This window comes from Orycteropus afer, unplaced genomic scaffold (assembly GCF_000298275.1).
Source record: "Orycteropus afer afer isolate SDZICR_OR568_19922 unplaced genomic scaffold, OryAfe1.0 scaffold00261, whole genome shotgun sequence".
Classification (NCBI taxonomy): domain Eukaryota; kingdom Metazoa; phylum Chordata; class Mammalia; order Tubulidentata; family Orycteropodidae; genus Orycteropus; species Orycteropus afer.
In genome coordinates, this window is record NW_006921848.1 from 447384 (window position 1) to 472685 (window position 25302).

Here is a 25302-nt window from a genome sequence, read left to right on the forward strand (position 1 = left end):
AAGTCACTGCCATCGAGTCAGTTCCGATTCATAGTGACCCCTCCTTGGGTTTCTGAGGCGGTATCTCTACGGAAGAAGATTGCCCAATCTTCCTTCTAAGGAGTGACTGGTGGGTTTGAACCTCCAGCCTTCTGGTTAGCAGTCAAATGCCTTAGGCACAAGAGAGAGAGTCTTCAGAGAAGGGCAGATGGGGTGGCCGGGAGAACCCACCAGTAAGTGCTCAAGAGGGTGGGGCTAACATGGATGCTGGTGGCTCCAGCGGGGCAGGTAGGACTGGAGGGTAGCCTCTTGCAGGGACAGTGGGAGTGAGGCTGTCCAGAAAGGGGAGGTAGATCATAACATAGGTGAAAGAGTCAGGCAGAGGCTTGATTTCAGAGGCACTGGAGACCTATATGGGAGGTCTAGTGGCCTAGTGCCTAAGGCATTTGACTGCTAACCAGAAGGCTGGCGGTTCAAACCCACCTCTGAAGGATGGTTGGGCAGTCTATTTCCACAGTGATACCGCCTCAGAAACCCAAGGAGGGGTTGCCATGAGTCGGATCCAACTCAACGGCAGTGAGTGTATTTTTTTGGTTTGGGGACCTATATGGGATTTAAAAGCTGGGAGGTGATATGATGTAGGAGATGCTTTAGGAAGAAAACCCAGGGAAAAAAATAATGAAGGAATAGTGCCAGGATCCCAGAGGGAGGAAAATAAGCTTGGAGGCTGCTGCTCACCTCCAGGCACCACCTGAGGGCATGGAGCAGGCTGGTGGCAGGGAGAGCAGGAGGAGTGGCTCCCTCTGGACTGTGACTGTGAAGCTCTGCCTCGCTGCTGTCTGTGCCTTCCAGGTGGTGCTCCTGGCCTCAGGCCTGGCTTCCTGAGGCCACTTGCAGTGCAGCGGCCAGTGTGGTCCTTCTAGAACATGTGCCAGATCTCACCCCACCCCGCTTTCAACCATGAAGTGGCTCCCTGTGTGTTGTGTGCCGTCAAGTCAATTCCAACTCACAGTGACCCTATGTGATAGAGTAGAACTGCCCCATAGGGTTTCCTAGGCTGTAATCTTTATGGGAGCAGATCACTGGTCCTTTCCTTAGCCCCTGGTGGATTCAAACTGCCAACCCTTCTATTAGCACCTAAGTGCTTAACTATTGCACCACCAAGGCTTGGGATAAATGCCAAAGGCCCCTCTGTGGGCTTTGGGCCCAGCCTGGTCTGTTCCCTTACCTGTCTGACCTGCTCTCTTGCCATTCAGGTCCCTGTCACTCTATTCCAGGTGCATCGGGCTCCTGGGCATTTTTAAAAAAATTCTCATGGGTGTGAAGTATTTCATTGTTGTGTTTTGTTTGTAAATAATATTTTATTGAGTTATTGGTGAAAATTTATACAAGAAGTTAGGTTCCCATTTGACAGTTTCTACACAAATTGTTTAGTGCATTAGTTACATTTATCACGGTGTGTCCATAGTCTCTTTAATTGTGTTCTGTTTGTTGCATTTCTGATATTCTTGTTTCCCTACCCCCTTATCTTCTCATCTCTGCTTTTGAGTAATTGTTGACTTTTTGGTCTAGTACAGATGGTTTTAGGTAGTGCACCAGTCTTACAGGTAATGTCCTTTATTGTGTGCCTTTCTGCTATTTTGCTAACAGGTCATCTCGGGATCGGCTTGATTCTCCTTGCATTTGTCTCCCCCATCTTTTCATTGTGATTTGGGTGAAATGTTACAGAGTTAATTGATTTTCCATTCAGTAATTCATATACATTTTCATCCGTGACATTGATCACAGTCCCCACAATGTAACAGCATTCTTCCTGCTTCCTCCCTGTGTTTACTGTTTCCGTTCATCCCTCTCTCCCGTCCCTTCCTGCCTTCTGCGATTTGTCCCTAAGCACATGCTGCCCTTTTGATCTTGATCGGTTGGTTGTTCTAAGAAGCACGTACCTCCTGGGTGTTATTGTTCACCTTATAGGCCTGTCTGTTGTTTGCCTGCAAGTTGAGCCAAGGGAGTGAGTTTGGTTCCAAGCTTGAAGAGTGACTAAAGGCCATGGTCCTAGAGGTTTGACCCATCTTTATCATACTAGTAAACCTGGTCTTTATTATGATTTTGAGTTTTGTTCCACATTTTTCTTCCACACTATCCAGGACCTCCTATTGTTATCCCTTTCAGAGGTATCAGCAGTGGTAGCCCAGCACCATCTAGTTCTTCTGGTCTCACAGAGGCTGTGGTTCACGTAGTCCATTAGTCCTTTGGACTAATTTTTTTTTATGCATCTTTGGTTTTCTTCACTCTTCTTTGCTCTGGATGGAGAGAGACCAGTAGTTGTACTTTAGATGACCTCTTAGGTATTTTCAAATGTTCCCAGGAGAATCCTAGCTCAAAGGCTTTGCACTGGCTGTCCCCTCTGCCTGGGTCGCTCTCCACAAACTCCAGTGGCACACTTTCATTTCATTCAGGCCTCAGTTCAAACCTGTCCAGCTCAGACGCCTTCTCTGACCTTATCTAAATTATCACCCCCATCTCTCTCTAGCCTCTACCTGGCTTGGTCTCCACATCTCATGACCTGCACTTACATTCTGGCCTTGTTATGTCTTTATTTTCTCTCTTCCTCACTGTTGTTGTTGTTGTGTGCCATCAAGTCGGACCCGACTCATAACGACCCCTCCTTGGGTTTCCGAGGCAGTATCGCTACGGAAGTAGATTGCCCAACCTTCCTTCCAAGGAGTGGTTGGTGGGTTTGAACCACCAACCTTCTGGTTAGCAGTCAAGTGCCTTAGGCACTATGCTACCAGAGCTCCCCTCTTCCCCACTAGAACTAAAGAACTTTGTCTTATTCCCTGCTGGCACCTAGTGTAGTGCCTGGCATGCACTAGGCACTCAGTGAGTGTTGTGGAGTGAATAAATGAAACAGAGGCTAAGCTAAGGAGGTGAGGGGGCATTTGAGCTCTGGCCGAGCAAATTACTTATCCAGTCATGATCTCATTTATAAACAGGGAGAGTACATGAAATTATTTCCAGGGTCCTTGAAGGAGTAAGGGAGCTCTGGTAGCATAGTGCCTAAGGCATTTAACCATTAACCAGAAGGCTGGCAGTTCAAACCCACCAGCCACTCCTCAGAAGGAAGGTTGGGCAATCTACTTCCATAGTGATACCGCCTCGGAAACCCAAGGAGGGGTCACTGTGTGGCAGTGAGTTTGGTTTGGTTTTGGTGAAGGAGTTAAATCTCCAGATTCAAATGTAGGCAGTCCCCAGATTACGAGCATCTGATTTACGTGCAACCTGTAGTTATAAGCCAACCCTCCTAAAGCTTATTATGTTAAAAATTTGAGGTACATACAGCAGTTCATAATAATAAACAGGTACTACTTTGTGATATGCATTAAAACATTATTATTATTACTGTATCATTATGTTAAAGGTGTTTTAGTGTATCTGGTGGTGTTTCTTTATATGTTTTTTGTGCATAGAAAGATACGCTATATACCAAGACAAACATTTGACTAACTGATGTTGTATGCAAAGTATACCTAGCTGTTCTGACTTACATACAAATCTGACTTAAAGACACCCTTTGGAACGGAACTCGTTCATAATCCTGGGACTGCCTGTACTGACTTAGTGCCTCTAAGGAGTGCCAGCAAGGTTTAAAGAACTTTCCGTCCCTGCCTCAGCTCAGAGCCCCGAGCTGGGCACAGCAGGAGGCAGCTGTGGGGGCAGACCGGAAGGGCTGAGCTGGAGTCTCTCCCCTCTCATGCCCTTCTCCCGTCCACTGCAGCTACAAGGCCACCTGGTGGCTGCCATACTGATGAGTTCCAGTGCCGGCTGGATGGGCTGTGCATCCCCCTGAGGTGGCGTTGTGATGGAGACACTGACTGCATGGACTCCAGTGATGAAAAGAGCTGTGAAGGAGTGACCCACGTCTGTGACCCCAATGTTAAGTTTGGCTGCAAGGACTCAGGTAAAAAGGAGGATTGGAGAGAGCCTGGAGCAGGGCGAGATAGGCAGAAGGAGACCATGTTGAGAACAGAAAGAAGTGACAAGGGAGAGGACACTCTGGGGTGAGGGTGGGGACACTGGCACTGAGGCAGCCAGCAGTGCAGAGAAATCTTGTACCCATGATACATGGGGAACGCCAAGAAGGGGTCAGGGCCTGCTCCAAGGACCCTGCAAATCCAGACCTTCAGCAGAGCTTCAGCACCTTCTACAGATTCCTGCCTTCTTTGTTACCTATATGAATTGGACAGAAAAAGCCTCGAGGTTCCTAGTAGACCCCAAGGCATTATAGTCGTGATACTACTAGAAAAGCCTATTGGGTCTGGGAAGAATGTCATGGAGAACTCCACTGCCCAGGCCTGGTCTCTCATACTACACCCATCCCTCAGCTCGGTGCATCAGCAAAGCGTGGGTGTGTGACGGAGACAGTGACTGTGAAGATAACTCAGATGAGGAGAACTGCGAGTCCCTGGCCTGCAGGCCACCCTCGCACCCCTGTGCCAACAACACCTCAGTCTGCCTGCCCCCTGACAAGCTGTGTGATGGCAACGATGACTGTGGAGACAGCTCAGACGAGGGCGAGCTCTGTGGTAAGGCCCAGGCCTGGGCAGGGGCCATGAGGGCCTGGCCCTGGGGAAGGAATTTGGGCCAGGGCCTGGGTAGGTGGAACAGGGCAAGCTCTGTTCTTAGACTAGGAGAGGGCGGCTCTAGATGCCCAGTAAGCAGCACCCAGAATAGTGACCAAGCCAGCGTGGACTTAGGGTTCAGCTTGCCATGACCAAGGAGCTCGGTGGCACTGTTGTTAAAGCATTGGACTGACAACCAAAAGGTCGTTGGCTCAAACCTATCAGCCACTCCATGGGAGAAAAATGGGTCAGTCTACTTCCATAAAGATTTATAGCCTTGGAAACCCTATGGGGCAGTTCTGCTCTGGCTTATAGGGTCGCTGAGTTGGAATCGACTCGATGGCAGTGGGTTTGGTTTGGTTTTTGCCTTGGCCATGCTAAGGGCTTCACACTACAATAACATTTCATCCAGACAGCAGCCCTATAGGCAGGTCCTATCATCATCTCCATTTTGCACATGAGAAGGCTGAGGCACAGAGAGGTTAAATAATTTACCCAAAGTCACACAGCTCATAAAGTGGTATGGAGACAGAGCACTACAACCCAACCCTCCAGGCATAGACTCTACCTCCACTAGTACCACGTCACCACCGGGCAGTGAAGAGCAGGCTTGTGAAATGGGGACACCTGGGCTGAGTGTTGATGTAGACAGAGCAGGCCTCCCAGAGAAGGGAGTTTAACTGGGTTCCCACAGATGGGTAGAACTTGCAGAGGGAGTGAGGAGTAGGGGGAGTAGGGTGGTCCTTCAAGACCAAAAACATCAAGGTGCATGGGGCCAGAGGGACCACATGCCGTGCCCTAGGGATGGTGAGGAGAGCAGCCTTAGGTCCTGCTGTGCCTTCTCTGAGCCCAGGCAGCACATCGGTTCCTTCAAAGGAGAGGAGGAGGGGACAGGCAGGCTGGGACTGGCCTGGGAGAATTGCTGACAGGTCACCAGTCAAGACTGCCAGCTCCTCAGGCTGGCAGATTCCAGGGTGTGCCAGAGGACACGGGGCAGGGCAGTCCCTTCCCCAGCCCCACCCCACCTCACACCCAAATCAGGAGAGGTCCAGGAAAGAGAACTGGACCCAAGGATACGGCATGTCCAGAGAGGAAGCAAAGATCTGGCCTTCAAGCATGGAATAGATTGGGAGCAGGGAAACGGAGACCAAGGGGAGATGTTGCTTTGATATGGGGGTGCTCTTTGGGGGAGGAGATGGGGGTCCTGGGTGGCAGATGCTGGGGTCCCAACCATGGACTTGAGGGAGCCTGGGGAGGGGAGGGGCAGGACTTAGTAAAGAATGTAGAAGAGGCTGAGGGTAAGGTGCCACCAGGGTTCTGTCTTAGCTGCCCAAGCACTGGGACCCATGTGGGCCATGGCCCTACCACATCCTGGATCCTGACCCCAGGCCTGTCCCCTGCCCACCCCCAGACCAGTGCTCACTGAATAATGGCGGCTGCAGCCACAACTGCTCGGTGGCCCCTGGTGAAGGTATTGTGTGTTCGTGTCCTCTGGGCATGGAGCTGGGGCCCGACAACCACACCTGCCAGATCCAGAGCTACTGTGCCAAGCACCTCAAGTGCAGCCAGAAGTGCGACCAGAACAAGTTCAGTGTCAAATGCTCCTGCTACGAGGGCTGGGTCCTAGAGCCTGACGGCGAGAGCTGCCGAAGCCTGGGTGAGGCCTGGGTGAGGGGCGGCTAGGCAGGCCTGGGGCAGGCCAGGGCAAGCTCCTGGGCTACTGTGGCCTGGGCTTGGGCTGTTTTCCATCAAGGTCCCCAATGCCAGGACCTGTGAGACCCTGCCTGCCTCTGGATGGGATGGCAGGGAGACAGCAAGCTCTGCTCTGATCTCTATCCTATCCCTACCCCCAGACCCCTTCAAGCCATTTATCATCTTCTCCAACCGTCATGAGATACGGCGCATCGATCTTCACAAAGGGGACTACAGTGTCCTGGTCCCTGGGTTACGCAACACCATCGCCCTGGACTTCCACCTCAGCCAGAGCGCCCTCTACTGGACCGATGTGGTGGAGGACAAGATCTACCGTGGGAAGCTGTTGGACAACGGAGGTGACTGCCCTGCTGGGGACGATGCCAGGGCTGGGTGCACACAGGGTGCTTGGGCACTCAGCCACAGGCCTAGGTCCAGACAGCCTCCAAGCTGAGGCCCCTGGCTCCCCTACCCCTACCTCTTGTTAATTGGGTTAGATTTTGCTATGGGTCTCGGTACCTGATGCCCCATAATTATCGTCAGTAGAGCTGCCAGCCCAATAATTAACAAAATGATCAGCCTTTCTTCAGAGCGGCCTAGAGCTCGGCTCCCCAAACCCTAGAATTGCAGGCTTGAAAGGAAACAGCCATTTGGGGGGTGGGGTACCTGAACCCTGTCCTCTGTCCCAAGACAGCTTGACTCATCACAGATGTCATTCATGCACTTGACACGTATTTTTGAGCACCTGCACTGGGCACTGAGAGGACGGCAATGATCAAAATAAGCCCAAATGCCTTCCTTTATGGGGCTTACACTCCAGTGAAGACCTCAGATAATAAAAGAAAGGAAGAAAACACAAAGTATGGCAGAAGGGGATAGTACTATGGATGGGAAAAAAAGGGGCAATAGGTAAAATGCTTGAGACAAGGGCAGATTAGTGGTTACCAGGGGCTGTGGGGAGGGAAGAAAGGAGTTAAAAATAAATAAATAAAAACTCAATCCTAATGTTGCTGCTTCAAAGGAAAGGGAAGGAAGCAAGGAGGGTAGGGAGAATGGGGGTGACATTTTAAACCAAGTGGTCAGTAGTCAAGAAAGGCCCCTGAGAAGGTAACATCTGAGCAAAGACTTTGTAGGAGGCACATTTTACTAGAGGAGTTTGTACTGTGTTGATAGAGAAAACTTGGAACCATCTCAAATGCCCATCAACAAGGGAATAAACATACTGTTCAACGCACTATGCATAGTTCATACTGTGCAACAGTTGTTTGAATAATGACAGTAAAGATCCCTGGGTGACACAGACAATCTGCACTAGGGTGGTAACCTCAGGGTGGCCTGTTTGGACCCACCCAGTGGCACCATGAAGATCCAGGCCTGGCTAGCAGGTTCTATAAAGATTACATCCAACCCAACTCTGAATATGAATCTCCCCAAGTGAATACACAAATGCCTAAATAATGAGGGAAAGATATATGTATTAACATGAAAATCTCTAAGACACTCTATGAACTTCTAGAAAGTTCTGTCCTCCTCATAGTCTGTATCTGTCCCCCAAAGCCTCCACCTTCGGCTCTGACTTCTTCCCACCACAAGTTAGCCCTTCAGAGAGCTGGCAGTAGAAGGGAGCTGCCTCACTATGCCTCTCCTCCGGGCTGAGCAGCCTCAGGCCTCCCCTGTTCCCCTGGGCCTCTGGATTGGGAAGACCAGATTAGGAGAGTGACAGGTCCAGGAACTTTTCTTTTGAATCTGGGGCACATCCAAAGTATTGGTAGGAGTATCAGGATTGAGGGAGGGTCATCAAATGCTCTTAAGATAACGGGGTTTATTCCACCTCACCCCAGGGTACTCTAACCTCCCACAATCCTCTCTTCCAGCCCTGACCAGTTTTGAAGTGGTGATTCAGTATGGCCTGGCCACGCCTGAGGGCCTGGCTGTAGACTGGATTGCAGGCAACATATACTGGGTGGAGAGTAACCTGGACCAGATCGAGGTAGCCAAGCTGGATGGAACCCTTCGGACCACCCTGCTGGCTGGTGACATCGAGCACCCAAGGGCAATTGCACTGGACCCCCGGGATGGGTAAGGACCCTGCCCAGCCCCATGGTGCTCCCAGAAGCCCCTTTCCACCTAGCCAGGGATGTGTGTCTCAGTGCTGTCCACCCACCCCCTGCCTTTCACCTGAGAGCCTTCCTACCCAAGATCCTACCCCAGCCCCTCCCCCAGGCCTCCAGCTTTGGCCTCCTGACCCCCTCCCCGCTCCCTAGGATCCTGTTTTGGACAGACTGGGATGCCAGCCTGCCTCGCATCGAGGCTGCCTCCATGAGTGGGGCCGGGCGCCGTACCATCCACCGGGAGACAGGCTCAGGGGGCTGGCCCAATGGGCTCACCGTGGACTACCTGGAGAAGCGTATCCTCTGGATCGACGCCAGGTCAGCCCTCCCCACACCCTGCCCTGCCCTTCTCCCCAGCGACACAGTGGGAGGGGTTCCCAGGACCTGGCAGTGGGGAGGTAAAGAGAAGGTTCAAAGGATGTAGAGCCAGAAATGGGGGCAGCAGAGACTGGGCACAGTGGGAGGAGGACTGAGACAAAGGGAGAAGCTGGGCTGGAGGAAGAGGTGGGGTGGAAGAGGCGGAAGCAGGGCTGTCACCTATAGTCAGCCAAGTTGTAGCCTGCATGGCATGCCTGGCCAAGGGGTGGGCAAGTGCTGTGGTACAACCTTCTCTCTATTCACAAATCTTTGCCCTCTAGTGAGGGGCTCTGCTGCCCGGAGGAAGGGCAAGCATTCTCTAATTATTCTGCCTAGACCTCCAGGCAGGTCTCATTCCCTGCCTGTGCTAACAGCTGTCCTGGGGAGAAGACAGACAAAAGGCTCAGGGCTGGGGAATTGGGGTCTGAGACCTGCTGGGTTCTCACCCCAGGTGGTCTGTCTGCCCTCTGACCTGCAGGCCTGGGGAGGAGGGAAGGCTTGAGTGTGCTGAGGTTGGGAGAGCTGTGGCCAGGGCCCGGGGCTGGGTGCTGGGCAAGGGGCTCTGCGGGTGAGGCCCAGGCGGCACGCTGACTGCCCGACCACGCTCTCAGGTCAGATGCCATTTACTCGGCCTGTTACGACGGCTCCGGCCACATGGAGGTGCTTCGGGGACACGAGTTCCTGTCGCACCCGTTTGCAGTGACGCTGTATGGCGGGGAGGTGTACTGGACAGACTGGCGGACGAACACACTGGCCAAGGCCAACAAGTGGACTGGCCACAATGTCACTGTGGTACAGAGGACCAACACCCAGCCTTTCGACCTGCAGGTGTACCACCCTTCCCGGCAGCCCATGGGTAAGAGGCCCGGGGCTGTATACACAACCCTTAAGAGAGGAGAGGTACAGAGAACAGGAGGGGTCGGTGCTGGACTGCAGGGTGGGCCAGGAGAGGGAGGTGTGACAGCACTGGATGCTGGGACAGGGAGGGAGCAGGTCGGGGAGGAGCGGATGGTCCAGGGAGTGACAAAGGAGTCACAGGATGTTCTTGCGTCTCCTCCGCCCTCTCCCTGACTCCCAGCTCCCAATCCATGTGAGGCCAATGGGGGCCGGGGCCCCTGCTCCCACCTCTGTCTCATCAATTACAACCGGACCGTCTCCTGTGCCTGCCCCCACCTCATGAAGCTCCACAAAGACAACACCACCTGCTATGGTAGGAGGCCCCTCCCTTAGGAGCTGGTGGGAAACTGCGGCTGGAGGGTAGTTTCAGGCACCCAGGCTCCCAGTTGTAAGTGAGGGTAGGGAGGGTCCACTGTAGGTAAAAATAGGCTGGGACTACCGGAAGTGAGGACTTCATGTAGCCAGCGTCCAGCAGCACACAGAGCCAGAAGGAGGAGGGACCCTAATCTGAGTGGGAAGCACAGAGACAGGGGACTGCCCCCAGTGACCTGCCCTGTGCCCCCCACAGAGTTTAAGAAGTTCCTGCTGTATGCGCGTCAGATGGAGATCCGGGGCGTGGACCTGGATGCCCCCTACTATAACTACATCATCTCATTCACGGTGCCTGACATTGACAATGTCACCGTGCTAGACTATGATGCCCGCGAGCAGCGCGTGTACTGGTCCGACGTGCGCACACAGGCCATCAAAAGGGCCTTCATCAACGGCACTGGCGTGGAGACAGTGGTTTCTGCAGGTCTGGTCTGGCTGGACCCTGCCTGGCGGGTGTGGATACCCTACCCAGCCCTTGTTTTAAATGCTGGTCCCTTAATCCTGATACTGCTTCCCCAAAGCCTTTACCCTCTCACTGCTCCCTGCCTGTTGTTGTTGTCGTTGTTATGTGCCGTCGAGTTGGACCCAACTCATAGTGACCCCTCCTCGGGTTTCCGAGGCAGTATCACTACAGAAGTAGATTGCCCAACCTTCCTTCTGAGGAGCGGCTGGTGGGTTTGAACCACCAGCCTTCTGGTTAGCAGTCAAGTGCCTTAGGCACTATGCTACCAGAGCTCCTGTAGGTTCCCTGCCTAGGGTCCCCAAAATCCTTCATCCTTGCAGAACTGGACCTGACTCTTGATCCTCATTGCTCCCCCAATAAAAGGCCTGGCTACCCACCCCCAGACTCCCAACCTTTAAGAACCTGACCTGTGTCCTGCCGGCACCCAACCACCTGACTCCTCTCTGTGCCCCCAGACTTGCCAAATGCCCATGGGCTGGCTGTGGACTGGGTGTCCCGAAACCTGTTCTGGACGAGCTATGACACCAACAAGAAGCAGATCAATGTGGCCCGGCTGGACGGGTCCTTCAAAAATGCTGTTGTCCAGGGCCTGGAGCAGCCCCACAGCCTGGTTGTCCATCCCTTGCGGGGGTCAGTCCAGAGCTCGGGGCCAGGGAGCATGGGGTGTGGGCCTAAGGAGAAGAGGACACTGACCACCTCCCCTCCCCCACTTCCCCAGGAAGCTTTATTGGACTGATGGTGACAACATCAGCATGGCCAACATGGATGGCAGCAACCGCACCCTGCTCTTCAGTGGCCAGAAGGGCCCTGTAGGTATGAGCTTGCCCTCCTGCCTACCCGGTAGGCCTGACATAATTCCTGGGCTCTGAGATGCTGGAGGGATGCCTTAGTTCCTCTTGGCACACCCTTGTCCTCAACACCTTCTCCTGAAACTGTACCTCTCTTACTTCCATTCCTGGTGGCCTACCCTGGTGCCAAGGCCCATGGCAGTGACATCCCTCTCTTCCAGGCCTGGCAATTGACTTCCCTGAAAACAAGCTCTACTGGATCAGCTCTGGAAACCACACCATTAACCGTTGCAACCTGGACGGCAGTGGGCTGGAAGTCATTGATACCATGCAGAGCCAATTGGGCAAGGCCACTGCCCTGGCCATCATGGGTGAGGGCCACTGGATAAGGGCAGGGGCCAGGAGCCAAGCAGCCTGGGCCAGACTGGCTGGAGAGACCAGTTGGTCTGAGGGCAGCCAGGGGTAGGGGGCAGGCCTGCTGATTAGGGTCCACAGGCCCTTCAAGAGAGTGCTATGGGATGGGGCCTTGCCAAGGGTCTCATCCCGTCCTGCTGCCCCAGGGGACAAGCTGTGGTGGGCAGATCAGGTGTCAGAGAAGATGGGCACGTGCAACAAGGCTGATGGCTCGGAGTCAGTGGTCCTGCGGAACAGCACCACGCTGGTGATGCACATGAAGGTCTACGACGAGAGCACCCAGCTGGGTGAGAAGCAGGGGCTCAGAGGGACATCAGAGTTGCTGCCATGAACAAGGGACTAAGGGGGTTGGGGAGAGGATCCAGCCCCATGCACCTTTTCCTCACTCGTACACCCAAAGGAGCATTTTTCATTGAAGGTACCATGTATATTGCTGCAGCCCCTGGTCTCAAGAACTAGGGAGCCGGGAGGGCAAAAGACTTGGGAGCTGGCTGGGTGAAGGACCCTCAGGGTCCAGGGTGAATGTGGTGACCATGCTGCCCCTGACAAGCAACAGGCCCAAAGCCAGCTCCTGATACGCAGGACCAAAGGGGGGCCACCTGACCCCATGCCTGTGCCTCCCTTCCTGCCCCAGATCACGAGGGCACCAACCCCTGCAGCATCAACAATGGTGACTGCTCTCAGCTCTGCCTGCCCACATCAGAGATGACCCGCTCCTGCATGTGCACAGCCGGCTACAGCCTCCGAAGTGGCCAGCAGGCCTGCGAGGGTGAGTGCCTGGCCGGCCCCAAACCCTGGCTCTCCATACCCTACTGCCTCACCTTCCTCTTCTTACTCTGGAGGTCCTCATTCATTGTGTATTAAATGCTTTCTGGGTTAGACACTCAGTGAGCCTCCACTGTGTTGGGTGCTGCTGCAGAGTCCCTGCCCCGGCCCTGAGGAGCTCTGCAGCCTTACCAGAAGATGGGCCAGCAGGTAGGAGAAACTGGACCATAAAGTGGCTCAGGCTGCTCCCTGCAGTCGGATTTTTTGGCGCAGTGGTTAAGTGCTTGGCTGCAAACCAAAAAGTTGTTGGTTCGAACTCATCAGCAGCCCCTCAGGAGAAAGACAAGGCAGACTGCTTCCAAAGAGATTACAGTCTTGGAAACACAGTGGGGCAATTCTACTCTGTCCTATAGGGTCCTTATGAGTTGGAATCCAACAGCAATGGGTTTTAGGCATCAGCAGGCAAGCAGTCAGGCCAGCTTCTTGGAAGAGGTGTATAGGGTTGGGATGTGTGGTTACAAAAAGAGGGATGACCTGGGAGGCAAGGGATATGGCTGGGGGGTGGATTGGCTGGGGCTGTGCAGAGGCCCTGAAGGCCAACCCTAAGGGTGAACGGGGGAGGGGCTGGGCAAGTCCCAGTGATTTGGCCTTGAGGTAGGTGGGGCTGAAGTAGGTTCTCAGCAGGAGTGACTTGGAAAGTAATGGTTGGGGAAGATTAGCCTGGGGCAGAGAGGGCTGAATGGGGAGGGAGGGGCCCAGGTAGTTAGACCTGTTAGGAGGCTGTTAGAGTAATCCAGCCTAGTGTGAGGGGACGGGCCTAGGCAAGGGGTTACAACAGAATTGAAGGGAAGGGATTTAAGGGTCAAACTCAGAGACATTTCACAAGAACTTGCTAACTAATTTACAAGCTTGCCCCAGGACAGCACAGAGTCCCTGGGTGTCGCAAGCAAACTCATAAGCTTTGGAGTACTAGCCAAAAAGTTGGTTGGAACCCATAAGCATGGGATTACTAGCCGAAAAGTTGGTTGGAACCCACCCAGAGGCGCCTCAGAACACAGGTGTGGCCATCTTCCGAAAGGTCATAACCTCCAAAACCCTATGGAGCAGTTCTGCTCTGCACGTGTGGAGTCACCACTAGTGGGAATTGACTCCACAGCGCTAACAACAAGCCCAGCACAGCATTTCCCAAAGACCATTCCTGGGAGCCCCCTTCCTTTTACAGAAAGAGAGGCCTGGTTGAGCAAAGTTAGACCAAAAAACCAAATTCACTGCTGTCAAGACGGATCTGACTCAAAGTGACCCCTCCTTGGGTTTCCTAGTCAGTATCACTATGGAAATAGATTGCCCAACCTTCCTTCCAAGGGGTGGCTGCTGTGTTTGAACCGCCAACCTTCTGGTTAGCAGTCAAATGCCTTAGGCACTGCGCCACCAGAGCTCCCTGAGCAACGTTGGAAGATGATTTTTACAGCAGAACTTCTCAGAGCCTTGAGTCAGCTCATGTGGTTTTCCAGAGAGGACTCTAGTGTTTATGGTCTCCTGCAACTCACTTGACCTTTTATTTTTCACGGAGCCTGAGCAACCAGGCCCACTTGAGGATTCATTTTGGGACACAGTGTATCAAAGGATAAAGGCAAGGGAAGATTCTGGATAGTGGCACCTCAAAGGAATGAGAAAGCATGAGGCTGGCTGAAGCAAGGTTTTGGGAATGTTGAGTTTTAAGTGTTGGAGACAGGGTGTGGCACAGACCAGACAGGGGGACGCCAAAGAGGAAACTAAGATCAGGCTGAGCGCTGAGCTGGAAATCTAGCTGTTGGAGTCATCCAGTCTTGACTGCCTTGTCTGACCCTGCCCATATTCTTCTCTAATAGGCTTTGGGGTGTCAGGGGTGAAGTGGCTGGAGGGCAAGGTGCAGGGAGAGTCAGCCGGTCTCTGCTGTCCTCTAATGGTGGCTACAGGTCTTGCAGGGATTCTCCCGCACAGCTGGCTCTCTTCCCCTCCTCCCATTCATACAACTCACGCCTCCAGCTGTGGGGTGTGCAGGATGATTAATACCTGGGAGAAGATACCAAAGGAGAAGACAAGAGTGGCTGGAGGGTAGCAGAAGCAGAGCTGAAAGGAGCATCCTTGTGTTTCAGGTGTGGGCTCCTTTCTCCTGTACTCGGTGCACGAGGGCATCCGGGGAATCCCCCTGGATCCCAATGACAAGTCAGATGCCCTGGTCCCAGTGTCAGGGACCTCTCTGGCTGTGGGCATCGATTTCCATGCTGGTGAGCCATGGGTACTGGGAGGGAGTGGGACATGCCCCAGGAGTTTTGGGATGAGGTGCTCTGGGGTCCATGGGAGGTTGCCCAAACCCAGATTGGGTGAGAGGCACTTACCACAGCCACCCTCCCCCACCTCATCTTGGCTTCCAAGCACCCTGCCCCAGCACTTACCCACCTTCGTCCTGAGTTCCATGATTTTGGAACACACTGTGGCCTGCCTTGTTAAATATCCCCACATCTCTGTTCCCCACCCCTAGAAAATGACACCATTTACTGGGTGGACATGGGCTTGAGCACCATCAGCCGGGCCAAACGGGACCAGACGTGGCGCGAGGATGTGGTGACCAATGGCATTGGCCGAGTGGAGGGCATCGCTGTGGACTGGATTGCAGGTGAGTGGGAGCTCTGATAGCATAGTGCCTAAGGCACTTGATGGCTAACCAGAAGGCTGGCGGTTCAAACCCACCAGCCACTCCTCGGAAGGAAGGTTGGACAATCCTACTTCCGTAGTGATACTGCCTCGGAAACCCAAGGAGGGGTCGCTATGAGTCGGGGCGACTCGACAGCAAATAACAACAACAACAACAGAGGAAGGGTCATGGGCTCCAGGGAAGCAGAGGACTGGGCGAAGCATGAAGTGTCAGAAGGAGTGTTCTGAGGAGAAAGGGGAGTCAGGAGCTGATGGGAGAGCAGCAAGGGCATCTCGGACTGGGAGGGGACCAAGTATACCATCCCCACCCAACCTCCTGAGCCCTACCAAATCCCTCTCCAGGCAACATCTACTGGACAGACCAGGGCTTCGACGTCATCGAGGTTGCCCGGCTCAATGGCTCTTTCCGTTACGTGGTCATTTCCCAGGGTCTGGACAAGCCCCGGGCCATCACTGTCCACCCAGAGAAAGGGTAAGGAACTAGACAGGCTAGCCAGGTCCCAGCCTTGGCTCTGGTCTGGGCCCAGTCACTCTGGACACAGCCCACCCTGGCAAGACTCGAGACCCTTGAGAAGTGGAATGTCCTGTCCCTGGGCCAGTCCATCCCTGGCTCTGCTCAGTTGGAGATGGGAAAGGGCAGGACTTTCAGGGAGGCTCTACCATGGTCTGGGGATTGAGTCTCCCCACCCCCCACTTCCATGACAGATACTTGTTCTGGACTGAGTGGGGCCAGTATCCACGCATTGAGAGGTCTCGGCTTGATGGCACGGAGCGAGTGGTGCTGGTGAACGTCAGTATCAGCTGGCCCAACGGCATCTCAGTGGACTATGAGGTTTGGATGCAGACATGGTCCTGGGGCAGAGGGATCACTCAGCATGCTCTTAGGGAAGCGCCCCTTACCCTGGACCCTGCTCCTCTTTGAGTCTCCCTTTGATGGGCCCCCATTCGGTGGAAACATAGAGACCAGAGGGAGCTGGGATCTCCTGGCCCAGCCCCTCACCCAGAGCAAGACTCCTGCCACCAGAGATGATGGGAGACTTAGCCAGAAGTAGGGAGGGAAACGTAGACATCGGTAGATCAGCAGGTCAGAGGGACAGGAGGATATGGAGGAATGAGGAAAAAGAAGCAGGATGAGTAGGGAAAGCTGAACTGAGGGCCCACTCATAGGCCTGCACGTTCCCAGACACCAGGACTTGTGGCTGGAGGAGAGGTCTGGCCCTGGAGCTGAGGCTCTCTTTGGCCTGCAGGACGGGAAGCTGTACTGGTGTGATGCACGGACAGACAAGATCGAGCGGATCGACCTGGAGACAGGCGAGAACCGTGAGGTGGTTCTGTCCAGCAACAACATGGACATGTTTTCAGTGTCCGTGTTTGAGGAATTCATCTACTGGAGTGACAGGTGAGGCCTCTGACTTGGTTGGCTCCCCTTCCTGTCTGTTCCTATCCTCCTGGCTCCAACAGACTCCCTGCCCACGGCCCATCCCTCCCTCAGGACTCATGCCAACGGCTCCATCAAGCGTGGGAGCAAAGACAATGCCACAGATTCTGTGCCCCTGCGAACAGGCATAGGCGTCCAGCTCAAAGACATCAAAGTCTTCAACCGGGACCGGCAGAAAGGTGAGGCTAAGGCTGGAGAGGAGAGGCTGAAAGCGGCCACTCTGGCTTTGGCAGAAGGGTGCTCTCTCCCAAGGAGCCCAGAGTAAGAGGGGCTGGACGAGAAGTTAGACTCAAAGGGAGACTTTCCAGTGGCCCCAGAGACCCAGGGATGTAGAGGAGAGGTTGAACAGCTCTGGGCCTGATCTCAGTGTTGGTTGCAGGGCCTAGGTGTTGTCTGGAGATACTGAGGTGTCCAGCAGAGTTCCCACCTCAACTGAGACGGGGCAGGTCTCATCTTCCTAATAACCTCTTCCCTCCCCATCTCCTCCCTCCCAGGCACCAACGTGTGTGCAGTGGCCAATGGTGGGTGCCAGCAGCTGTGCCTGTACCGTGGCGGTGGGCAGCGGGCCTGTGCCTGCGCCCATGGGATGCTGGCCAAGGACGGGGCCTCATGCCGTGAGTACGCTGGCTACCTGCTCTACTCAGAGCGCACCATCCTCAAGAGCATCCACCTGTCGGATGAGCGCAACCTCAATGCACCCGTGCAGCCCTTCGAAGACCCAGAACATATGAAGAATGTCATCGCCCTGGCCTTTGACTACCGAGCAGGCACCTCCCCAGGCACCCCCAATCGCATCTTCTTCAGCGACATCCACTTTGGGAACATCCAGCAGATCAATGATGATGGCTCAGGAAGGACCACCATTGTGGAGAGTGAGCCCAGACCCCAAGTCTTCCCAGGGAATAGGCGGTGGGCAGGGAGGGTCCCCTGGCTCTCAGAGAGGAATAGCTTCAGACATCAGCCAGCCCACCCTGGCCTGGGTCTGAATCCCATTCCAGTGATTTGAAAGTGTTTCCTTTTTGGAGTCAGAATTGGCCTCCAATTCTCCAATTACTTCCCCACTCTGGTCCTGGTCCTGCCTCTAGGGCTACACTACATAAGCCAAACATCTCTTCTGTGCAGCTCAATGATTACAAGCATGGGCTGCAGAGACAGGCCTGGGTTCAACTCCAGACACTTAGGATTTCAGTCACTTTGGACTCTCCAAGCCCTGGCTTTCTCATCTGCGTTAGGAGACAGGAGTATACGAGTGATGTGGTGAAAACTTAGCTCAACACAAGGCACATAGTGTGTGCTCCATAAAAAGTAGTAATAGCCTTTCAAGCCGTCATCTATAGGATACCTTTCAGCTCTTTGCACACTGCCCAGTGATGCAGCAGTTAAGCACTTGACTGCTAACCCACAAGGTTGGCAGTTTGAACCCTCCCAGAAGCTCCATAGGAGAAAGACCTGGAAATCTGCCCTTAAAAAGGTTACAGCCAAGAAAACCCCATGGGGAAGTTCTACTCTTATCATGTGGGGTCACTATGAGTCAAAATTGACTCGGCACCCACCACCACCACAGTATAACAATAATAGTTATCTCTTTTTGTGCTGGATGCACCCAGGTCCTTTGACTCTCTTGTTACTCATTCATTCATTCATTCATTCAATCCCTAAAGACCACTGAGCTGGGTGCTGGATATAAAGTGATGAAAAGAACAGACCTGCTCTTTCTGCTTCTTCTGGACATATTCTGCTCCACATCATCCAGGTTGTCTGTCTAAAAATGTAGTGTCCAAAGCCAAACTCAATACTCTATGATTGTAGCTTAATCAGGAAAGATTGGTATAACTGTCACCTCCTTTGTTCAGACCATAGTACTTCTATTAATGTAACCTTTTGGCAACCACATCATCATATAGTCTGAAGTTATGAAAACACTTGAGTCATCTTCTCTTAAACTACTGTTCACCTGTAGGTCTTTCATCATGTATTTAGTTCTTTGTCCTGAATTTAAGATGTGTTTTCTTTATGAAACAATCCAGCATAGGGTCTCTAAGCAGGGTGCTCCCCAGGACAGCCCAAGCGGGATTCGGTTTACTGAAATCCAGTCTCCACTCAACTGGCTGCACTCTAGCTCCAGAAGTATGACCACCACATAACGCCAAATCTGCCCAAAGTGGGAGGAGACATAGGAAGAAGGATGGGGAGATGGGCCAGGGTCATTTTAGGGGGAAATAGGAAGAGGTGGAAGGGATCAGACCCTCCCCATCTGCCCCCACATATTCTCTAACTCCCACACTTCCAGGGGAGCAGGACCCCAGAGCAGGCCAAGCTGCTCCCTTCAGCTCTGCTCTCCTGCCCCTCCTGACCCACTCTCACTCCTGTCTCCTCCCAGACGTGGGCTCTGTGGAAGGCCTGGCCTACCACCGTGGCTGGGACACGCTCTACTGGACAAGCTACACAACGTCTACCATCACCCGCCACACTGTGGACCAAACCCGCCCGGGGGCCTTCGAGCGGGAGACAGTCATCACCATGTCTGGGGACGACCACCCACGAGCCTTTGTGCTGGACGAGTGCCAGAAGTGAGCTGTGGGCCTAGGGGGAACAGCAGGGGGACATGGAACCAGGTAGACCCAGGCAGAGGATGGGGAGTTGCGAGGGGCACAGAGTGGCAGAAACTGCCCTGGGAGACCCATGCCAGAGATGAAAGGACAGGAGAGGCTGGCTGTAATCTGGGTTTGACTGCTTCCTGGCCTTGGGTGGGCTGTGTAACCTCTCTGAGTTCCGTTTCCTCAACTATAACCTAAGGATGATACTATTTCAGGTGTCTGAACCAAGGGAAAGATCAGGGGCTATGGAGGACACTTCAGACTTTGTGAAAATTAATTCATGCATCAGGTAGCCACATTCAAGGCAAAGATTATCTCAGTCCCTGTGTGTATCTCAGGAACTCAACACTTCAAACAAAGAATATTCATTGAACAGCTGTTGTGTGGAAGCCCCAGGCTGGGCCCAATCAAGCCACTTGGCTGCAGAGATAAATCACATTCATGGGAAGCAATAATGCCTGGCACAGTGCTGTATGGGATAGTCAGCGGAAGAACAGAGGTGATGGGGTGGCACAGGACCTGGAAGTGGAAGAGAGACGGTGTCTAAGGGGTGTGTTTGCGCAAAAGCCTGGAGGAGGGAACGTTCAAGGCAGGAAGGACAGCAAAGGGACCTCTACTCCTCCGATGCAAAAGGCTCCCCCAGGGGTGCAGGCAGCCTGAGAGTAATATGGGATGTTGGGGTCCAGTTGGAAAGGAGTCAAGGACATGAGCCAGGAAGAGCTAGGGAAGAAACATGGTTGGAGGTGCTCTTGGCTCTCGCCCCATGGGGTCTACCACGTCTCTGCCTGCTCTCTTTTCTGGCAGGAGCAGCCCTGCCCCCACCAGGTGCCACCCCCCTCACCTTAGCAATCCTGACTCACATGTGGACAAAACTCTTTCTCCCTGAATTCAGCAGCACTTGGAATTTTTTCAAAAAGCTTTACTAGGAAACAAGGGACAAACAAAACCCAAAAGCAACTACATAGAAATGGTGGCTGTGCTAAGCCCAGATTCCTTCCCTTGGTGTAACTCCAGCCCAGCCCAGCCCAGCCAGCCTGGCACAGCAAACCCAGCACAAGGGCTCTCTGTTCTACCCACCTCAGCCCTGCCTGGCTGGGCCATCTGACTCCTCACAGTTGATGAAGAACCTTGGGGACTTCACCTGTTGGGCTTGTCTCTTATGGATCTGGAACCTCCATGGAGGACCCTCAGCTGGGCCCCCTGCCTCACTCCCACACCATCCTAGAGGCACTGGGCAGCCTCGCAGCTCCAGGGCTGCCCACCAGGTTCCTTTCCTCTGGGCCCTGGGGATTCCATTGTTCACTCAGCAAACGACTTTTGAGAACTGACAAGGTGCTGAGGATGCAGTTGGGAGTGAGAGACATTGGCCTTGCCTCATGAGGTGGAAGGCTTATTGGGTTCTAGTCATGAGGAGGCTGCAACAGCCCTCTGAGTATGTAACGGGACCTTCCCAACCCAGGCAGACGTGGGGCACGTGTCCTTGGGGAGACGCCATGTGTGAACTCAAAGATAATGAGTTGACTGAAGAAGGGCAAGGCACAGACCCTCTAGGAAGAAGAGCTGACCTGTCTGGGAGAAGGCCCTCCTGTGGTCAGGAGGAGCAGGCACTTTGGAAGAGTTGGAAGGAACCTATGTGAACCCAGACAGGGGGAACAGCACAGAGCCAAGGATGAGCGGCTTCCTGCTAAGTCTGTCTGAATGACCCTAAAGATGCACAAGTGGCCCCAGGGAGTCAGAGTGAAGGGTTAGAAAGTCCCCCACACACCTGGTTCTGAGGGACTGCCCCCTCAGGAAAGCCTGTCTCCCCTCCCTCTATTCCTTCCTGGAATGCACCATTGCATTGAGTGTAACTCTTCCACATTATGCAGTCTGTCGACGATAAGAAGAAAGCCTCTTCTCATCAGGACTGAACTGGGCTCTCCCTGAGGGTGTGGAGGTCTCTGGTGTGAGGGTATGAGGAAGATGACTCTAGCAGCTACCCCTAGGATACATATTTTTTCCTCATAGGCTAAAGCGAGATACCACCTCTCCAAACTCCCTGCTGACTCCCAACCTGGTTCCAGAGCCATCAGGAACCCCTGCCCCTTCTCTAGGACAAGCCTTAGCCTCATAAGCCTGAGAGCAACCAGCATGTGCCTGAGGGAGGGAAAGTGTCATTTTCCCACTGAGCGCAATAGGAAGAGGCAATAATTCAAAGGTGATGGAGTACAATGCAAGGGATGTAAAGACAGACTTGGAGAGGTATGAGGAGACAAGTTCACCAGGTGGAGGAGAGAGCTGTGGCCAGAACAGCAGAGAGGAGGGAGAGGGGCGCAAAGGCATTGGGGTGGGGGGTGGGAGGCAGGGGCAGTTCTGCCAGAGAATCGAGAACCATAACTGGCTTTCCGGTAGCTTGTTGATTCTCAAACGTCCGTGTGCATGAGTGCCAGAAAGCTCTGGTCCCTTGGCCCCACCCCAGACCTACCTGAGTGAGAATCTCTGGGATTGAGGGCCCAGGAATCCTTACTCAGTGCAAGGATCTGAGGCCCACACGTTGCCATACCCAGTGTAGTGCTTGACCATCCCTGGTCCTTCCACCACCATCTCGCAAGCCTCACAGCCCCACCCCCAGGAGCACAGCATAATCGGAAGCTATCACTTTCATCACCTCCTTTACTGATGAGAAAGCCAAGTCTTAGGGGGGTAAAGGGGATCACTCAAGGTCAGAGCTGGGGCTCAAACCCCAGATAGCAAAAGGCTTAAGTTACAGAGGAGGCAGGATCAGTGTATCCCCAAGACCTTGGACACACCAGACACTTAACAAGGGTTTACTGGGTGATTTGGAAAAGGGCCAGGTTCACTGCAGGAAGCAGAGAAGAGTTTGAGATAAAATCACAGAAAAGACACACAGCATTTACCATTTGTCGTTAAGATGGTTATTAACTGATTGTGTCTCTCAACCACCAAGGCACGGAGTAGTAGTATCCCCAAGTGAGAGCAGAGGAAACCGAGGCACAGCGAGGTTCAGTAGCTTGCATAAGGTTACCGATCTGGTGAGTGGTGGAGCCAGAATTGGAGCCCGTAGAGCCTAACTTTTTTTTTATTTGGGGAAAGTTTACAGAGCAAATTCATTTTCCATATAGCAGTTCATACACAGTTTGTTTCATGACATTGACTACAATTCCCTACAATGTAACAGCTCTCTTCCCACTTCCTCCTTGTAGTTACCTCTTCTGTGTCCTTGCATCCCATGCACTACTGCCCCCTGAGCTGTCTCCCTGGGCAAACACTGCCCTTCTGTTCTCCCACGATTGATCACTCCAAGGAATGTACCTACCTGATGTAAATGTTCACCCTATATGCCTGTCTGTTGTCTGGCTGGAAGCCAAAGGAGTGAGTTGAGTTCCAAACCTGAAGGGTAACTAAGGGCCATAGTCTCAAGGGTCTCACCAGGGAGAGGCTGACTGACTTTGCTCTGCTGTCTCTCAGTACACGGGGACAGTCATTTCACACACTGAGATGTGCACACATGCACCTGCACACGCAGGCGCATACACAGATGTATATACACATACCATTGACACAGAAGCCCAACCCTTCCTAGGCAACTGGGCTGTGTTCCTTGATGGGCTCCTAGACTGCCTGTGGCTCTGGGGTCTGGCTCACATCCTGGCTGACTTCTGGGTTCTGCATGCTCTGACCTGTGCCCTCCATGGCAGACTCTGGCTTTAACTCTGATCCCTCTGTCCCTCTCATCTGCCAGCCTCATGTTCTGGACCAACTGGAACGAGCAGCACCCCAGCATCATGCGGGCAGCCCTGTCCGGCGCCAACGTCCTGACTCTCATTGAGAAGGACATCCGCACACCCAACGGCCTGGCCATTGATCACCGGGCTGAGAAGCTCTACTTCTCTGACGCCACCCTGGACAAGATTGAGCGGTGCGAGTATGACGGCTCCCACCGCTATGTGAGTCTGCAAGGCTGGGCAGGCAGGGGGCTGGTGTGAGAGGAGACTGGGTTAGGGGAGGGCTGGTCATTCAAGAAGTTGACCACCCAGGTATAGAAGATCAGAAGGGGAGGTGGCATGGCATGGTGGGAAGAGCTGGGAGAACATGAAGCTTGTCACTGCTCCTTAGCCATGTGGCCTTGGGCAACTCCCAACTTGCCTGGGCTTGGTTTCCTCATCAATTAAATGAAGAAGATGACTAGAGGCTACTGTGGGGTCTTCGCATTCTGTGACTCTACCAGGGCTGGGCCAGGGCCAGGCCCCCCTCATCACTGAAGCCGTGTCAGGGTCAGAGGCACAGTCTGCACCAGTGACAGTGACTGTGCTGTGCCTACAGGTGATCCTGAAGTCTGAGCCGGTCCACCCATTTGGTCTGGCTGTGTACGGGGAACACATCTTCTGGACAGACTGGGTGCGGCGGGCGGTACAGCGGGCCAACAAGTACGTGGGCAGCGACATGAAGCTGCTGCGCGTGGACATTCCCCAGCAGCCCATGGGCATCATCGCCGTGGCCAACGACACCAACAGCTGTGAGTGGTGCTGCTGGCACCAGCCTCATGCCCTGTGCACCCCCTGCATGTACACACACTACACCTTGGGTCCTGCTCCTCAGGGTTTCCATGTGGAGACACCTGCACATCCTCACTCCCAAGAAACTCCAAGACACCTCCCCCTCCTATAAGGAGCAGTGGTACTTCAGTGGCAGGATTCCTGCCTTCCATTCACCTCATGCACAGCCATCACCGATCTGCTAGTGGAGGCATGCCTGTTGCTAGGATGCTGAACAGGTTACAGCAGAGTTTCTAGACGAAGGCAGATAGGAAGAAAGGCCTGGTGATTTACTTCTGAAAATCACCCAACAAAAATCCTATGAATCATGATTGTCCTATTGTGCATGGTGTTGCCCTGAGGTGGGGGGCAGAGACTCAGAGGCAGCTAACACCCCCCACACACTTCAGGTCCCCAAAACATCAGTGCACACCCACAGATTTGCACACACCAGGGCCCCTCCCATCCAAGCCCTCACTTGCCCACACACCTACATACATGTCATAACATCCTTCACAGGGTCACACCATGGGCACCCCCACCACATCCCCTGGTCATCCCCACCTGGAGCTACACACTCCAGAACCTGGCATCCCAAGCTTTGCCCACATCCACCCTCAGGCATGCCTGCACACAGACCCACCTGCACACAAGCCTGGCTGACAGCTATTCACAGAGATGGAGCCTCACTACACTCACGATCTTAAGGCTTCTTAGACTAGAACCTCCCTGAAACACACCTCCAAGCCCACTCCACCTCCCTAAGACACACACATTCTTAAGCACAGACCCACCCTAGAACATTCCTCACCCTGGGGCCTCCCCACAATCCCTCTCCAGCTTGCCACTCCTTCCTCAGGGTTCTTGCCAGAGCCCCATCATATACCATTTTGCCAGGAAGTCCAGTGACACTGTGTGAGGGTGGGGGTGTGTTGCATGTGGCACAGCAGCCCACACTCCTCGGCACGATTGTTGCCCCCCCGCCTCAGGTGAACTTTCCCCGTGCCGCATCAACAACGGGGGCTGCCAGGACCTGTGTCTGCTCACCCACCAAGGCCATGTCAACTGCTCCTGCCGAGGGGGCCGTGTCCTGCAGGAGGACCTCACCTGCCGGGGTGAGAGGGGCTGGTGGGGACCCTGGGACTCGGGAGGGCCCCCCTCCTCCCAGATGCTCCAACACCTCAGCCCCACCCCACCCCTAGCCTTTTACTGTAGAGACACAGGGTGGTCTCAGTTCCTGATAAGGTGGGAGAGGGTGGCAAGGGCTCCTGCTCCCTAGCTCACAATGCGTCATCCCCCCCAGCGGTGAATTCCTCATGCCGAGCTCAGGATGAGTTTGAATGTGCCAACGGGGAGTGCATCAACTTCAGCCTGACCTGCGACGGTGTCTCCCACTGCAAGGACAAGTCTGACGAGAAGCCCTCCTACTGCAGTAAGGGGCCCACCCCAGCCCCTGCCATCCCAGAGCCCCAGCCCTGCTTCCCAAGTCAAGCTCTTTGTCCCCACAGTCACCAGCCTCAGCCCCCACAAGGTGGAGCACGGGAATGAGAGGAGTGAAAACTCCATGGCCAGTGAGCTCAG

General features: G+C 53.8%; 1 protein-coding gene across 1 annotated transcript in view; it reads left to right on the top strand.

The window, feature by feature from the left end:
• Nucleotides 1–25302, top strand: part of LRP1 (LDL receptor related protein 1) — a 93635-nt gene that overhangs the window by 49409 nt on the left and 18924 nt on the right. Inside the window, exons 21-46 of the mRNA XM_007950012.2 lie at nt 3755–3937; nt 4362–4562; nt 6010–6255; nt 6452–6649; nt 8165–8369; nt 8555–8719; nt 9370–9614; nt 9837–9968; nt 10224–10451; nt 10946–11120; nt 11209–11303; nt 11500–11649; nt 11839–11979; nt 12327–12461; nt 14593–14724; nt 14979–15113; nt 15494–15623; nt 15857–15983; nt 16399–16550; nt 16644–16768; nt 17084–17461; nt 18970–19159; nt 22929–23133; nt 23510–23702; nt 24711–24836; nt 25025–25153. Of these exons, the coding sequence (XP_007948203.2) occupies nt 3755–3937; nt 4362–4562; nt 6010–6255; nt 6452–6649; nt 8165–8369; nt 8555–8719; nt 9370–9614; nt 9837–9968; nt 10224–10451; nt 10946–11120; nt 11209–11303; nt 11500–11649; nt 11839–11979; nt 12327–12461; nt 14593–14724; nt 14979–15113; nt 15494–15623; nt 15857–15983; nt 16399–16550; nt 16644–16768; nt 17084–17461; nt 18970–19159; nt 22929–23133; nt 23510–23702; nt 24711–24836; nt 25025–25153 (4521 nt within the window). The remainder of the gene's footprint in view (nt 1–3754; nt 3938–4361; nt 4563–6009; nt 6256–6451; nt 6650–8164; nt 8370–8554; nt 8720–9369; nt 9615–9836; nt 9969–10223; nt 10452–10945; nt 11121–11208; nt 11304–11499; nt 11650–11838; nt 11980–12326; nt 12462–14592; nt 14725–14978; nt 15114–15493; nt 15624–15856; nt 15984–16398; nt 16551–16643; nt 16769–17083; nt 17462–18969; nt 19160–22928; nt 23134–23509; nt 23703–24710; nt 24837–25024; nt 25154–25302) is intronic.